At 32.6% G+C, this 18029-nt stretch overlaps 1 protein-coding gene across 1 annotated transcript in view; it reads right to left on the reverse strand.

Moving 5' to 3' along the window:
- The window catches only part of CSMD3 (CUB and Sushi multiple domains 3), a 1271497-nt gene that overhangs the window by 648134 nt on the left and 605334 nt on the right, over positions 1 to 18029 (reverse strand). The window contains exon 10 of the mRNA XM_026454566.1: positions 11418 to 11539. Coding sequence (XP_026310351.1) covers positions 11418 to 11539 — 122 coding nt within the window. The remainder of the gene's footprint in view (positions 1 to 11417; positions 11540 to 18029) is intronic.

The following is an 18029-nucleotide window of genomic DNA, read 5'->3' on the forward strand; positions in this document are numbered from 1 at the left end:
TTATCCTGCCTCTCTCACTCCCTTAATAGTTTCTCCTGGGTGCACTTTCTTAATGAATCAGCAACATATAATTCCTTGTCTTGGGCCTGCTTTTTCGGGAACATAAATGAAGACAGCTATAGTCTGTAGAAAAGTGACTTTCTATGCCTGTCTGAGGTTTCAGACCTGGCACCGAAGCTTGGCACAGGTACCAAATCTCCAAATATTTGGCACAAAGAACTAGTGCCTATAAATGGGCTGACTAAATGAAGTGGCAAAAGGCTATCTCTAAAGATGGAAAAGTGACAAGAATTGTTCAGAAGAGTGTTACAGGTGGATTCAAGGGTGTATTCTGATACCTGAAGAGTTTATGGGGAGGAAGATTAAGATTGTATTTAATGGATCTAAAGAAAACAATAGGCTTAAATGTATTGAACGTACCAAAGTAATATTTCACAGTTTAATTATTTTACCCTCATTATAAATTGGACCTTCACTACTTTTTTTTTAATTAATAAAAGAATGGAATGGTCTGTCTGAAAAGGAACTTCATCTCCTACTAGAAAAGGCTGTCCTTCTTTACATGAATTTAAGTTTGGGGTAAGTGTCCACAGAGCAGAGAAAAACTCACTTATTACTTCACTTCAACAGAAATCAAATCTATGTTTCAGAATGATATGAAATGTTGTAATGAAATTTTATCAGAACTATATGAAAAACCCAGTAACTATGTCTTATGGTAGCTCTAGAGAAAATAATATGCAAGTACAAATATTACTTAATATAAATGTAGTTAGCATTTATTTATAAAGCAGTACAAATACCAACAAAATATTTGCTATTCATTGTGCATTCATCTTAGACTGTGCTGTATCAAAGCACCTAGTAATTTCCAAATAATATATACTGCTTATTCATATTAATTAATTATTTTAATAACTGGTCACCCACTATGAACTAGGTACTATGCTTATGCTTACACATCCTTAATTACTCAACATATCTCAATATACATATAATGGTCTGTCTGATAATGTCATTCACTAAAAGTCATCTTTGGAATAAGGGATGGTATGAAAAACAAGCATATATAATTCCTTAAACTTACAAGATAATTTCTAATGTACAAAGTGCTGTTTGATTTATTAACTTGTGTGACAGTTCAAGACTCCTATGACATGGTGAGGTATGAATGATTACTCCTGATTTAAAGATGAGAAAACTGAGATTCAGAGAGGTGAGATGATCTGCACAACAATTCAGGGCTTTTGACTCAGGTTCACATTCTATCCATGCCTTATTCCACAAAAGGAAGGCATTTATAAGTAGGGTGGGAAGCTCCAGAGTGAATTTTTAAATATGTACACTTAAAATCATACCAGTCCCTATACCTCCTTCATTAATTCACCTTGGTCATGGTAAGCCATATTCTCTAAATCTTAAGATCCAAAAGTGATATGAGGCAAATTTAAAACAAAGTAAATAGCCATAGTTTTAAAATACAAAAATAATTATGTGCTTTTGTCTAGTGTTATGCAACACTTTTTAAAGCCATAGTCAATACTTATTCTTTTGATGATATGTTTTATTTCTTCTGACAATGAAGACTTCTGTTAAGTTAGTGAGAGTTATAATCTGAACTGAAGTCAACCTCATATGCCTCTTTATTCTCTGTGAATTATGTTCTTCTATGCCTGGTTAATTTAATCTTTTATTACTTGCCTCTCAATGAATTGTATTTTCTTCATTGTGAGATTTGCTGATATCCTGGAGTCATCAAAATTATCCTCATAACAATAACTCAGTATTGATCAAAGTATATTACATTTAAAGAGAGCAGGGGGTGGTCTAAAAGCCATAAAGAATTATGCTCCTCTACATTTTCAGTTTAGTTATTTACATTATATGGAAGAATTGTCTAACTAAAATCATTATAATTTTACTATAATTTACATGTTTATATTGGAAGAATCACATCTCAAAAATCTATGACCAACCTAACAAAGTAAAAGTAGCTAACACTAGCATGTGTTTTAATCAGCTAGATTTTCTCCAACCAGATATGGATAAAAATAGAAGAAATAAGCATATTATCAATTTTCAGGCTATAGTGGAATGTACTAGAATTATTCTAGAAGCAAATTGGAGTGTTAAATATTGCATTAGACTCTGTTTATACTAGATGAGGAGATTAAAAACAAAATGATATATATCATTATCTCCCTGTCTCAGAGTTTTTTGGTGAGAAGTAACAGAAAACCATTTTGGCTGGCTTAAGTAAAATATGTATTTTAAGTTATGAATGTTGGTTCATAGTTAATTTATGTTAATGAGTAAAACATAACTATAAAAATGAATAATATGTTAAAACATCATTTGTTTGTCCATGATGTGAAAGACTTCATTACTGAATCAGATCATAGTTTTTGAATACTGGAAGAATATTTCCTCAAATGTTTTGTGCCATTCACAATGTAATCACTACAGACTCAATACACTTCAAAATTGAATCTTTAGTATCAGCATTTTCTCTTTCACTTCCTATATCTACACAATGAAGAAAAGTTCTGATTTATTCAGTTGGCCTATTTCTATAGTGTAAATCATACCACTATGTCCAAACTGAAGCTGCCAAAGAGACTGAATACAGATTGGGGAATAGATGTATAGTATTTCATGATTATATAGTAGCTCCAGCATATGGTCAAAATAGATTTAAATAACCTCATGGGCATAGCTAATAGTAAAGACTAGCAAGAGATTATGAAATAATGAGTTTTATGTGATTATTATTTTTGATTTTAATATAACATTATATTTTAGTCCAGATGATTTCACTTTTATTATTGGATATGCTTAACAACCAGCTTGTTATATTCCTTATAATTACATTAGCAGCTCTCAACAGCTGATAAAAGTTACTTCCAGCATACCACTGTATGGGATCTTCTTGGAAAATGAAGGTGGAAGGGTTAGGAACAGCGTAACTTTGACTGAAGTCCCCTTCAGGACCACCCAGAATGGCAGAAAGATAGTTTTTCGGCTTTTAAAAATTATGGAGAGCAGATGGAATCTGTGTAAGCAAAAAAACTAACATGGATTCAAGTCTACTACAGGCCCAGTTTCACCTTTTTCTTCTCACTCTTCCCCCTGATAATCTACCTGAGTACAATGTAAAACCCATGAGGGATAAAATTGTGTTATAAAGGATATAAGGGAATTGTGATAAAAAGGACCTTTGAGCCAGGCACGGTGGTTCACGTCTGTAATCCCAGCACTTTGGGAGGCCGAGGCGGGCATATCACAAGGTCGGGAGTTCAAGATCAGCCTGGCCAACATGGTGAAACCCATGTCTACTAAAAATGCAAAAATTAGCTGGGTGTGGTGGTGTGTGCCTGTAATCCCTGCTACTCAGGAGGCTTAGGCAGGAGAATTACTTGAACCTGGGAGGCGAAGGTTGCAGTGAGCCAAGATGGTGCCATTGCACTCCAGCCAAGGTGACGTGGTGAGACTCCATCCCCCAAAAAAAAAAAAAGAAAAGAAAAAAAAGGAACTTTGAATCTTCAGCTTTAAGAACTACACCTGGGATTAGTAGCTTTATAAAAATATATGTCTATTTGAATGAATAAATAAGCAAGCATTCCCCAGTAGAAAGGAAGTCTCAATGATAGAACCAGTTGTAAAATTTAGGAGGACACCTATTAGATAAATGACAACAAGGAGATGGCAATAAAGGAAGAGAAAGGTTATATTGAGAAGATTGGTTCAGGGGTCAACAGAACAGTGAGGGAGCCAGGAGCAGCAAGTTAGACAATTTGCTTAGAGAAGTTATTTTGGTGGGTTTCAAAGATCCAGAAAGGAGGGTATGGATCAGCAATAGGACTTCAGTCCCTGAAAAATGGACTAATGATGACAAGGCAAGATCCCAATCTAACAACTAAAGATAATAGAATGGACACATGGGTAGAAAACAGGACAGATTTTCAATCACTAGCACTAAACTTAAACTAAACTCAAAAATAAATCCCAAACTTAATTTTCATTTTAGGGCATGTGATGGGATTAAAGTTAAGGGTGACTTCAAGCTGAGTTCTAGAATATCAGTTTAGGACTGAAATTTTGATTTTTTTGTTTTCCTGTAAAAGTCAACCTACTTGAAAAAAGTGGATTCAATCATATAGTAAGAAGGACTGGACACAGAATATAAGAAAGGAACTGCATGTTTCTCTCATTTGTTTGTTCTTTTAATTTTTAAAGGCAAATACACTTGAGTAATTCTGATCACTATATTTTATTTTAATCAGTGTTTTCCAATCTTGAATACGAAAAGCACTTTGTAAGTAATACAAAGGAAATACGAAGGAAAATAATTAATGGGACACTCACATGAGATAGAGTTGTTCATTTATCATCAATTAAGAAAAAATAGGTCAGGGGCAGTGGCTCATGCCTAGAATCCCAGGACTTTGGGAGGCCAAGGTGGGTGGATCGCGAGGTCAGGAGATGGAGATCATCCTGTCTAACACGGTGAAACCCCGTCTCTTCTAAAAATACAAAAAAATTAGCCAGGCGTGGTGGCTCACACCTGTAGTCCCAGCTACTCGGGAGGCTGAGCAGGAGAATGGCGTGAACCTGGGAGGCAGAATTTGCAGTGAACCGAGATCACGCCACCGCACTCCAGCCTGGGTGACAGAGCGAGAATTCATCTCAAAAATAAATAAATAAATAAATAAATAAATAAATAAATAAATACATAGTGTTGTTCTGATTATATTAATAACATAAATACATTTTGCAATTTTTATTACTAATGTTACATTTTAAGTAGTAGTTCAGATATACTTGAGACACTTAATCTGATTCTTCCATGGATATTTGTTTCCTGGGTTGGGAACGGGCAGTCTTCAATTACATAAAAATGTAACATTAGAAGAAGTATACAGAAAAATATGCAAGAACATTTTCTATTAGGCATCCTACTCATTAGCTTTTGCCAGTCGTTCATCACTTCCTTTTTTTTTTTTTTTTCTTTCTCCAGACGCAGTCTGGCTCTGTTGGCATGATCTTGGCTCACTGCAACCTCCCCCTCCCGGGTTCAAGCAATTCTCCTGCCTCAGCCTCCCTAGCAGCTGGGATTACAGGTGCCTGCCACCGTGCCAGGCTAATTTTTGTATTTTTAGTAGAGCCAAGGTTTTGCCAATAAGTCAAGGCTGATCTCAAACTCCTGACCTCAGGTGATCTGTCATCCTCGGCATCCCAAAGTGTTCCGATTACTGGCGTGAGCCATCACACCTGGCCATTCATCCACTATGTATTTTAACTGTGGCTTTCCCTCTAAGACTTTCTTTGAGATCTTTCAGTCTCATGGTTTCAAATAACATCTATAGCTGACAATTTGCAAACTTCCACCTCTATCCTTTTAAAAAAGGATATCTAGATTTTATTTCCAACTTGATATACAATCTAACAGATACTTCAAATAAAACAAAGATAAACTGTTTTTTTTTTTTTTTTTTTTTTCCCAGACTAGCTCCACCTGTAGCTTTTCCCTTTTACTTGAAATCAATGCTGTGCTAATTATTTATGTGCTGCCTCTTAGCTCTAGCCAACCCTTCTGTATTCTGCCCTTTGATATTTGGGTTGGAACACTGCACATTACAATTCTCAGATTCTTTTTTTTTCTTTAGTGGCTGCCTAAACCTGCTAGCTCACATCCTTTCCTCAGAGGTCGATGAGAAACCACCATGAAAGATTTCCTCCTGTGAAATTTGAGCACAAGGTCTAGACTGTTTTTACTGCAAGCTCTTAGGTTCTGGTAATATCACAGTTTTTACTTTTCTTTCTGGATGAAAAAAGGATGGTATCTGTCTATAGAGTTGTTGCTTCTTCATTAATTTTTACTCTTTATGCATTACATATGCAATGCCTATGTAACAATTACCCAAATTAAATGCCATTCATTTTAAATAGGTAATATAGATTATATTTTTCTGACTAGACCTTGTCATTGTTGTCATTCTTATCAAGAGTGAGTCTAAGACCTTCAAAAATGTGTTTTGTGGGAGTGGTATGCTTATTTTTTGGTCTTGTCAGAGCTTAGTTCTTGGACAGTAAAAAATGTCATATGCAATTACTTATCCTTCTGTGATTGAAACAGATTTTGAAAACAAAATTTGTGGGGAGAGGGCAAGGGGTTGCTGCACTTGATGGCTAACATATTGAAGACTACAAGGACAATGGAGGGAGATAGCGATTGATGACTGCATGAAAACCAGAAAGAGAAATTACAGCTCACATCATGGTCAGAAAACAATAGACTTTCTATGGTGAACCTGTAGCACTGGGAAGGTATGGCTAAAACATACCCAAAATTTAATTATGCAAGTTACCTAATTACAATGTAATCTGAACTTACAGATTCACGAAGTTTCTTATGTGGAAACTACGGCATTAATTCAGAAGGAATGATCATGAAATTTAAAATAGAGACATTTGGATGCTTGTGATAAAGTGCAGAATCTTTTTTTTTTTCACTTTTTATTTATTTATTTATTTATTTATTTTTATTATTATACTTTAAGTTCTAGGGTACATGTGCATAACGTGCAGGTTTGTTACATATGTATACTTGTGCCATGTTGGTGTGCTGCACCCATCAACTCATCAGCACCCATCAACCCGTCATTTACATCAGGTAAAACTCAAAATGCAATCTCTCCTCCCTCCTCTCTCCCCATAATATGTCCCAGTGTGTGATGTTCCCCTTCCTGAGTCCAAGTGATCTCATTGTTCAGTTCCCACCTATGAGTTAGAACATGTGGTGTTTGGTTTTCTGTTCTTGCAATAGTTTGCTGAAAATGATGGTTTCCAGCTGCATCCGTGTCCCTACAAAGGACACAAACTCATCCTTTTTTATGGCTGTATAGTATTCCATGGTGTATATGTGCCACATTTTCTTAATCCAGTCTGTCACTGATGGACATTTGGGTTGATTCCAAGTCTTTGCTATTGTGAATAGTGCCGCAATGAACATACGTGTGCATGTGAAAGTGCTGAATCTTAAAACCCAGTCTTTCAGAGTTATTTCTGCCAGTTTCTGCCATTCCATTTTTCCTTTCCCTGAAGTCCTAGCAAAAACTTCACCTGAGGCAATTGCCTTATAATGAGGCATTTATTCTCTTCAATAGCCACCACCATCACCTTTCATTCTCCACAAAGAACAATCAAATAGAACTCTCAGTGGTGACAGAAATTGTCAATATGGTAGCCACTAGCAATGTAAGGCTAATTTGAATTGTGATGTGATAAACTTGCTAAATACATTCTAGATTTCAAAGATTAAGAATAAAAAGAGAGATGATAAATTCTTGCATTAATTTTATGCCAAATACATGTTGAAATTATATCTGTGGTTAAATAAAATATACAATTAGAATTAATTTTATCTCTTAAAAATGTGGCTACTGAAAAATTGAAAATTAAATATACAGCTCACATTCCATTTCTATCAGCTAGACCAATACCCTTCAAACTCTTGCTCACATAAATAAAAAGATTTTGGAAACTGTGCTTTCTCACAATTTTACATTGACTATTATTTAAAATTCTTAGTGTGAATAGATGCAAAGGATGCAATTTCTACTTTAATTTTGCAAGTATTTTAAATATAGTTTTCTCAAAATCTTGCATCATTAGCTAACTCAATTTATAGAAAATGTCCATGATATTTTATAAATGCAAAAACTGTAAAATCAATCAGACAAATCAGAAACTCTTTATGTCTAAAAAAGTCAGACTTTTTGTCTTAATTAAAATTGACCTATAATGTCCTAACTATCATGAGTTCTATATAAGGATAAATAGACATACAAATAGTGGAATTGAAAAATAGATGAATGGATGAATGACAATTAGATGATAGATGACAGGTAGATACACACCATACATACTTATATACATAAATAGACACATAGTGAAATAGATGATAGATACACAGATGCATAGATGCAGACATGGGCATTTCTATGAGTTTGTTGCTTGGTTAATATGATGTGATTCCCTTCAAATATGTCTTAGTGAAGCTTTTTGTTTCTTTGATTTGTCTCAAGATTTGTCCCTCAGGAGCTATGAATCTGGGATTTCCTATTCTAATTCTCCAGAGTTTTATTTACACTCAAGCAATGTAACATATTAATATTCCAGTTCGAGAAGTAATATATGATTCTCTTTTGAAACTTAGAAAAACAAGTACAAGAGGGAAAGTGATAAAGAAGAACAAACAGATTCAGGTATGTCTTCAGTCTTCATTTTACACATGGAGCTGATGTTGAATGTGCACATTAATGAAAGAAAAACAATTAATTCAAAGACTAGGTACATTTAAAGTACTAGTCTAATATTTTAACTTGCTGTTATGAAGAAATTGTCAAATATTTTCATCACTCAAATGCCATAATTAAAGGAAACATTCCCTTACAGAAGCTTGTGGAAGGGGCATAAAGGAACATCAAAAATTATATTAGTTTAGACTACAATGCTCAGTTATTACATTTTGTTTTCTGTGAACTTAATTGCAATGTTTGTAAACTGATTAGTAATGATGACTATAATTTAATGTTTAACGTTTTAGAATTAGACAGTCACCTACAAATTATTCAATCACACAATGAAATATAGAAGAAAATTATATGTAATGATAATTTTGGATTAATTCATGTTAAGTCCAGTAAATAACAGGAAAGAAGTATGTTTCTTGAGGAGATGGCAGCATTTGGCAATAAAAATAGGTGTCATTTAAAGTGAACTTGCTTTGTATCAGGAACTTCACATGTTCCTTTCTGTATGACCCTTATGATATGGTATTATAACCTCTAATCTATGAAAAAGAAACTGTGGTTGGGCTCTCATAGTGAGAATAACAGCCTAGATTGAAACTTGTTTAATTAATTTAATGAAATTTTAAATCTCAGGTTACTTTCTCCATCAACCATGCACTTTTTTTGGTACATTTAGAATACTATAATTGCTCAAATATACAGAAAATCATGAACAATAATTACTGAACAAATTATAAATGTAGAGGTATTAAGCACCTTGGTTAATTGGGATGTATGCAAACTAGTATAGCTGTGTGCTTATGATTTATACCAACAATGTCCTTCTGAAAAGCATTCCAAGGAGTAATCTATGAAAGCAAATACCTCTAACAGTGTTTTTAAAACTGTGTACTATAACCTGTTAGTGCATCATGAAATTAATTTAGTGGGACATAATCAATGTTTTAATAATAAACAGATTACATTCGACTAGAATGGAAAATACAGGAGTACATTCATGTAAAGGTAAATGTTTCATATGTGTGAAACTGTGGTGTGTGTGGTGTGTGTGTGTGTATGAACTGGGTCACAAGGTAAAATATAATTCTTACTGTGGCTCATGATGAATAATTCTTGTAAATCAATTTCTGTAAGACATCTTAAAAAGGAGTTAAGCTAACTGATCAAAATTAAATATCTATATTTATTAATAAAAAATAGCAAAGAACTGAAAGTAATTATGTTCTCCTAAGAAAATAATTTGCATTTTTTGGAGAAAAAGGAGAAATACATTTGAGTAGATTAGGTAATATAAACAAGTAGAAATGTGACAACCTCTGAAACTTCAGTTAATTCTGTAATGATAATGATTTAAAGTTAGCAAAGCAGACATCTTATAGAACATGTGATAATGCCACATTTTGATGACAGTTACGTGTAATTGCAAAGACAAAACAATATCTCTATCTCAATGAAAGATTAATTAAATGTGGTTATTCCATATTTTATAATGAATTAGCTTTGTCTATCTTAGAAAAATATATTTACACCTTACTGTGAGATAAGTCTTTGTACCTACACGTATCTCGTAAAGTACACAGCTCTGACCTTTGTTAACTATGTGATCTTCGACAAGTTATTTATAGGTTTGCTTAAATGCAGATAATAAAAGTATCTCCTTCGTGAGAGTCTTACAAGGAATAAATAATTCATAAAAAGTGCCAGAAAAAAACTGCTGAGAATAGTGTACAGCATGCTGTTAAGTGTTCAACAAATGTCAGTTTTCCAAGTACTTCATGTTTTTTGTTTGTTTGTTTTTTCTCAACAACCAATAATTTGCACAGAGAAAGAAATCAATAAATATTTGTTGCACTGAATTGAACTGACGACACAGGTTGGGTGGATAACATGATTTCCTTCATGCAACGGAGGAATTTGATTCAGAAATTTACTCAAGTTTATAGAGATAATTTGGGGCAGAGTAGGTTTCTAATCTAGTTCTTCTGATTTATAAATCAGGGCTCTTCTGTGAAACAAATCTAATTGTCCCTGTGTTGAGTCTTAAACCAACTCTGCTGATCTTAGAATTACGTTTCAAGAACTTGACAGGTGATTACAAAAATTTCCGGGAGGCAATATGTACTTTAATAACAATGAATTAATAATGTATTTCAAGGCCTTATTAGCTTTACTAACAACTGTGTTTGCATTATCTTACTTATTTCTTACGATACTATAGAATACGTGTCTTCATTATTCACATTTCATAGATAAAGAAACAACATGAGAGAGGTTAAATAACTTAAAGTTATCTGAAACTTATACATCAGTATATGAAACACAATCTGGCCCAATTTCAAGAGCTTTATCACCAAACTTTAAAATCTAGCCCAAAGAAGCTATCACATAATCTGAAGATCTGAGAGAAATGATGAATTTTCCTATTTAGATCCTCTCTACTGTTATAGAATCAAATCTTACAAACAGAAGCAGGATAGCAGGATAATAAGAGCAGGAAAGAAAAACCAGCAAAATTTTCAGCTGCTTTTACATTCATTGTATTATAATTTTGCTTGAGGTATAGTGGCATGTACATATTTAGATGTGTTACTCATATTAGAATCAAATAGAAAGGCAATTCAACTTTTTAAAATATCCATAATATAAATTCTTTATTAATGCAGAGCACATTAAACAAACTATTTCAAATAAATAGTTATGTGATATATAGCAATAGAGAAACATTGAAATGAAAGTCAACTATGTATAAAAACACGATTGACCTGAATGATGTGTCAAACAGAAAAGATACAACCACAGCCACTATCCATGATTCCTTTTAAAAAGAATACACTTAACAACTTTCAAAAATGTATCTCAGAAAGCATTCCTTTATAATTTTAACATTTTCATGTATACATTATTAGCTTGGAGTAGAGTTGTATTATTTTTTGTTTTTTCCCAAATTTCTTATATAAACTTGGTTTATAAACGGATAAGTAGGGAAAATTGCCAAAATTCTACTTGAGTTATAAATTTTCTGTCCTACATGCTCCGTATTATTTCTTTGCCTTTGTCTTTATGATTATGACTTTTTTTTGACCACAGATGGTGTTCTCTTACCTTATTTGTATTCACTGCAGTGATGACCCAGACACACTGTGCGTTGCTGTCATACTGGAATGGAAAGTTGGGAGATGTAAAGGTACCACTTGGTCCTTGAAGATTAGAGCCACACGTTTTCACTAAAAGAGAAATTGCATTTTAAAAGATGAACATATGCCATATGTAAAATTACAACAATAAAATATCTTGCAAATAGACTTTACATTCAAAATGACACAATTATAACAACATTGAAATATACATTATGATATTCTAATGTCACTTATGAAAATACAGTGTTTATAACACCCTGGGATTCACAAGCTCAATATTTTCCACCTTAATGGAAAACTAGTTATGAATAGAAATGTGAGGCATGATAAATTGTTCTCTGATTTTAAATAGGTGTGTTTAATTAGAGAAAGGCATATTTACCCCATATTGTGTTAACAAAAATATACAAAGAGAGTGAAACAGAGCCTTAGATTAATGAAGCAATCTAAAAAGTGTTTTTATTTGTGTTTGTTAAGTACCCTAGGACTCACAATCGTGCAGTTGAGAACCATCAATAGTTCAATAGTAAAACTTCTCTTTCTGTACTTACAACTATGAATTGAACTCAGACTAAAAAAAAAAAAAAAAGTTACATTTAAGTAATTTTAATGAATTTCCACAAAAGTTGAAAGTTGTAGAATTTTCTGTTTTCTAACTCATCTTTCCTCTACTTAATAAATGAGCTAGTGACCATACTGTTTCTGTTTCTTAACTTGCTTCTTGACCACCACGAACTTCTGGATGCCACTACTTTTGATCTGGATTTCTTTGCCCCATTCTATCAAATCCTACCCATATTATCATTTTCTAATCCATCAAAAATAATCTAATTCCTGTGTAAATGATGAACAGTTAAATGTATATTTTCATATGCACTTAAATTTGTGCAGTTATCTTCATCACCACTTTGAAAATCAGTTTATGGACCTCCTAAAAGTTTGCTTGACATGGTCAAAGTCATGCTTCTAGTACATAGTAGCCAGAATTTTGGCCCAGGTCTTCTGACTCAAGTCTTGTTTTTTAAATCACTAAAAGTGTGTCTTTCTTGTATGTTACATGTAGATTTCTTTATTAGTTTCTTCTCTTTATAGCATAAATCTATTTCAGACAACTTTCCTGCAACTTGATGGTTATATCTTACGTTGATTTAATAGTTACAGTACTTTTAATTATATTATGTGTGTATATAATTTCTATATTTTAACCAATCAAATCATATTATTTTGTATAGAAAAAAATAATAAATTGTATTTTTCTTCCCTTACCATTATTTGCAATTCAATCCTTTTTCTCATTTACTACTTAACTTCTTGTAAATATTCTATGCTCACTACTCCATCTTCCTCTCCCCTTTCAGTCTTCAAAATATTTCAGTCTGATTCCCATTCTCATTTCATTGTTTAAATTGTTTTTTCAAAGCCAGCAATGAACTCATAATTGCTAAATATAATATCTCTTCATTTTTTCCACATATTTGATATCTCAGCAGTAATGCAAAGTATTGATAAGCTTTGAAATTCTCTGCCTTCCCTCACATAGTATTAAGCTCTCCTGATTATTTGCATGTATGTTTTAAATAGTTGTGCTCTACCATATTATTTGTTCTGGTTTTATTTTTCCCATCTGATCCTTAAGTAGCATAATTCTAAATTGATTTAATCTCCTCTTTTCTATTTGTTCAATGGTTTCTCTGAATAGTTAAACTAATTCACTTCTATGACTGGAAAGGACATTTCTGTGTTGATAGCTCTCAAATCTACATTACCAATTTTGGCATCTCTCCTGATTTCTAGATTAGTTTTCTGTCCACTGGACATTCCATTAGATGCTTTTAGGAAGCGCTTTCAATTAAATATATCTTGAATAGACTATCCAGCTCCTTGCCTTGTATAATATATACTCCTCATGGTCTATTCTGTTTTCCTCCTTGGAAACATCACTGTTTTGCTTCATCTCTTCTCTTCCCAGTGTCCAGTGCTTCTTCCTCATTTTTCTTGTATTGGTAATAGCTACTTAACCCCTTTTCTAGACTCCAGCTTCTCTCTCTGTTACATCCTGCTCACTCCTACTATATTTATCTTTCTAAAATACAGATTTCATTACCTAATTGCATGAAAACTTGGTATCTATTTCAGATGGAATAAAGTACAAATTTCCTAATAGAGAATATAAAATTATTCCTCTGAGGACCTAAATTTATTTTCTAGTACAATTACCCACCATTTTACATAGTCACACACTTTATTTGTGCCAGAACAGACATCTTGCTCTTCTTTGAATTTACTGTACTTGTTATAATTTTCTACATTTGTCAGGCTGTTTTCCAGGTTTAGAATATTATTCCTTCTTACATTTACTTGCAGATATTCTACAAAACAAAGCCAAGGTGATGTGCCACTTCTTTCCATAAGAAGGGTTTTTAATTCTTCCACTAAGGGTTCTGTAATGGATTGTACAGTTCATAGCACGTTATTTGAACAGCACATTTATACAAGTGTTTAGGTGCTAGTGGCCTGATAGGGAATGCAGATTGAAAGAGTCTAAGAACTTTATAGAAATGAGAAATTTATACCAATCACAACGCAATTGGTTTGTAGTAGCTATAACTTTCTGATTGAATATACTGCTTCTCTGAGTGGTACTTACTACTTCGTAATTCTCTGGCATCCTTTGTTTTCTAAACTATATACACACTTAGAATCTTTTGAAGTCAAGGCCTTGTTTATCATCTTTGTTAACTACTAGAGCAATGGCTTTCATGATGTACATATGTTTGCTGAAGAAACAAATATTCAAGTTCTTTGGCATAGCTCTTAAATTAACTATAAAATACTGGTCTCTTCATACTGATGAATAATCTTTACAAATATGTTTCAGAGTGAAAAACTGTCTTCTATGAAAATGATTTTATTTTTCTATAAAAATAAAGCAAAAACATTTATGAAATGACAAGTAACAATCACCTGTAAATATTTTGGTCTGCTTATCTGCTTCCATCCAAACCTGACAGTAACCACTTAACAAGTTATCTGTCTACAGACATTTTTGTTTTGCGGCAATATGAGTTTTTGCATATTTCTTGTTTTCTGAATGTATTTGTGTGTTTTCACAAGTATAGCTAATTCTACAATATTAGTCTGAAGACATTTTTTGCATATATCATGACGACTGTTCTAGGTCAGTACCTCTAGGTTTTTTTTCTTTCACAGGTTTAACAGTACAAACAGAAGCTGATAGAACTATTGGACATTTTTGAAGGCTTCCACTATGAGAATAGCACAAGATAATTAGGAGGTTTCTTTAATCCTGCAGTGGGAAATAAGAAGATATGTAGAACAGACCTACTATCTGAACAGAGTTGCAGCAGTTCACACATAGCAACACAAATAGAATGAAGATCTTGGTACATTTACGTGTTACGTTTTATAGTTGAAAAAATAAAAATAAATTCATTATTATGGAACACCAAACTGCAAAATCTCAATGGCTTACAACAATAAGTAATTTTTCTCTTCAATTCTATTGTATTTGTGCTTTATACTTGTGTTATTATTGCAGGATTAATTCTTAGAAGATTAGTTACAATATGTGAGCATTTAAAAATTTGATAAATATGCCTAAATTACTCTCCAAAAATTTGTTCAGTATACTCCCAAAAATAATACTAAAAAGAGAACAGTTCCCCATGCTGTCACCAAAATAATAGTATCAATCATTATGCTTTTGTCATTCTCAAGAATGTCACTGTTTTAATTTCCAATTCTTTCTCTACATTTTTAGTACGCTTTAACAGAAGTCTTTATTGTTGTCTCTATTTTTTGTTCTGACTTTTCTCTTTGTACATTTTCTCTCATTTCAATTTTTTCTTACTGATTTATAGAAACTTAATATGTGTCACTAATATTAACCCTTTTATTTGTGCTACAAATATTTTCTTACAGATTTTTGCTTTTGATTTTGCTTTGAATTAATTTTTCTCTACAAACTTAAAAATATGTGTAAATCTGTCAACGTCTTCTTTTAGATCTTGTATTTTGTATCTCATGTAAGAAAGATTTTCTTCAAATCTAAGATTGAAATACAACCTTTATTTCTCATACTTTAATAGTTTTATTATATTATAATTAAACTTCATCTACAAATTGATTTCTTATGGGGCAAGGTAAAGGAGCATTTATAGTAAATTCTATATTATTCGTCATGACCTAGAACTACCATTTATATTATATTTATATAGACTGTACATAAATGTATAAGAAACCCATATATGGATCTGAGCCTTTTTTTATATTGACTTACTGATCTATGATTATTCTTCTGCCAGTACCATATTGTTTTAGTCATTTTTTACATACATAGCACACATCTCCCCATTCTTATTCAGTTTCATAATTATATTGATTATTCATTAATATTTATTTTTCCACATACTTTAGTTGTGCCCATTTGTCAAAGTAAAGGAGAACGGTGTCTGTATTAAATTATATTGATTTCATATGTTATTTTGATACAAATTTTCCACTTCAATGGAGCCTTTAATAACACAAAAGAAATAAATATATGTGATTAGAGTAAATGGACTATAGTAAAGTAGTACATTTGAGAAATTAAGCTGAAATTTCTTAGTATATAAAAACTCCATACTTACAGTCTCAGAGAAATAGAAACGGTAGAAAAAGAAAAAGAACCTTGTAAATATACCAATGAATGTATGAAATCAAAACAAGTATTGGGTTATAAATAATATATGACAAATTTGGTCATTAAAGATTAGAACAAAACGTGAATGTCCACACTAGTGATATCATTCAATATTTTCTTCAAGGTTCCAGACAACGCAAAAAAATCAAAAAAATTTGAAAAGAGTTACAGAATTTGAATAAGAAACACGTCATTATTTATAAGTAATATAATTTGTCTTTCTTACATTCAAGAGATGTAATAATTTATCTACCACATTATGCTGTATTATTTTCAAGAGTCCTATATGTTGGCTTTAAAATACATAATTCATATAAAATGTACAGGTTCTTTCTTTTTTCTTTTCCTTTCTTTTTCTTTTTCTTTTTTGGTAGATGGAGTCTTGCTCTGTTACCCAGGGTGGAGTGCAGTGTCACGAACTCGGCTCACTGCAACTTCCGCTTCCCAGGTTCAAGTGATTCTCCTGCCTCAGCCTCCCGAGTATCTGGAATTACAGGTGCCCACCAACATGCCCGGTTTTATATATGTATGTATGTGTATATATATATATATATATTTTGTATTTTTGGAAGAGATGGGGTTTCACCATCTTGGCCAGGCTGGTCTTGAACTCCTGACCTCAGGTGATCAGCCCGCCTTGGCCTCCCAAAGTGCTGGGATTACAGACGTGAGCCACTGCGCCCGGCTGTATAGGTTTCTTTTATAACAAAAATAGTTAGCAATTCAAATGGAAAGGCCCAATCTATACTAGCAGCAGAAATTACATATAATTTTGAAAAATATATTTAGCAAAAGACATATAAGATAGAAGTCTTATAAAGGTAACTATTAAAAAAACAATGAAAGGGCATTAAATAAAACTTGTAGAAATTGAAAGCTAGAGCACATTCTGAATGGGACAGCTTGTTATCATAAAAATGCTAATATCCTGATTTAAGCAGTTTATAAGGAACTAATAGGTTAGCTAATATTTATACATTTCCTATATTTATGATTATCTTAACTTTTAGTGCTTTAGACAGAGTTGCTATTTTATAAAATATTTTACTTATTTTATTCACATGCCACCTGTGTTTTTATAAAGGAAGATTAAAAATGGCTATCTTATACATTTTACAGTCCTGTTTGTGGAATAAAATGAACCAATATCTGCAGAGACATTGCAAAATACTGTTAACATCGATAGAAGTACAGAAGCAGAAGTCAAAAGATTTATTTCTAGCTTGCCTATCAATGTATTCCTATTTTTTCCTCAGGTAAAACACATACAGTTAACTATGCTTTGGAAATGCCTAGGAATAAGGTTAAGTACAGTGAAATATGTTTAGCTTTAACTGTAACCTTGAGGCATTTAGATTTGTGCCAGATACAATGTTTCAACTACACAAGTAAGACAAGCTGACATTTTATTTTTTGGTTGAGTAAGGACATGATTTACAGGTTAAGGATTCTTTTTGCACAGAATATGTCAACTGAGGTCTGTCTATAGTTGTCTCTGGGTCCATTGTGCCCTGAAGTACCATTTTTACTCTCTCCTGGAATTTTCCTTCTTGAATTTTTTCATCATAATTTAAAAAACAATATTGAAGGACTTTCATAATCGTGCTCCAACAGATTCCTAGAATTTGTAAATTCTGTAAAGCTCTTTCCACTCACTTACTTGTAATTCCTTAAGCATAGTGAGAATGTTTACACTTTAAGACCCTAGCACTTTCTATTTTTGTCACCTGGCATAAGTTTCTACTCAAACGGTATTCCGTACATGGACTATTCTGATTAATATCTCTAAATTTTAGTTTCCTAAGTATTACCTTTACATAACACACACACACACACACACACACACACACACACACACACACACACACACACACA

Source organism: Piliocolobus tephrosceles, chromosome 7, assembly GCF_002776525.5.
Source record: "Piliocolobus tephrosceles isolate RC106 chromosome 7, ASM277652v3, whole genome shotgun sequence".
In the NCBI taxonomy this organism is placed as follows: Eukaryota; Metazoa; Chordata; class Mammalia; order Primates; family Cercopithecidae; genus Piliocolobus; species Piliocolobus tephrosceles.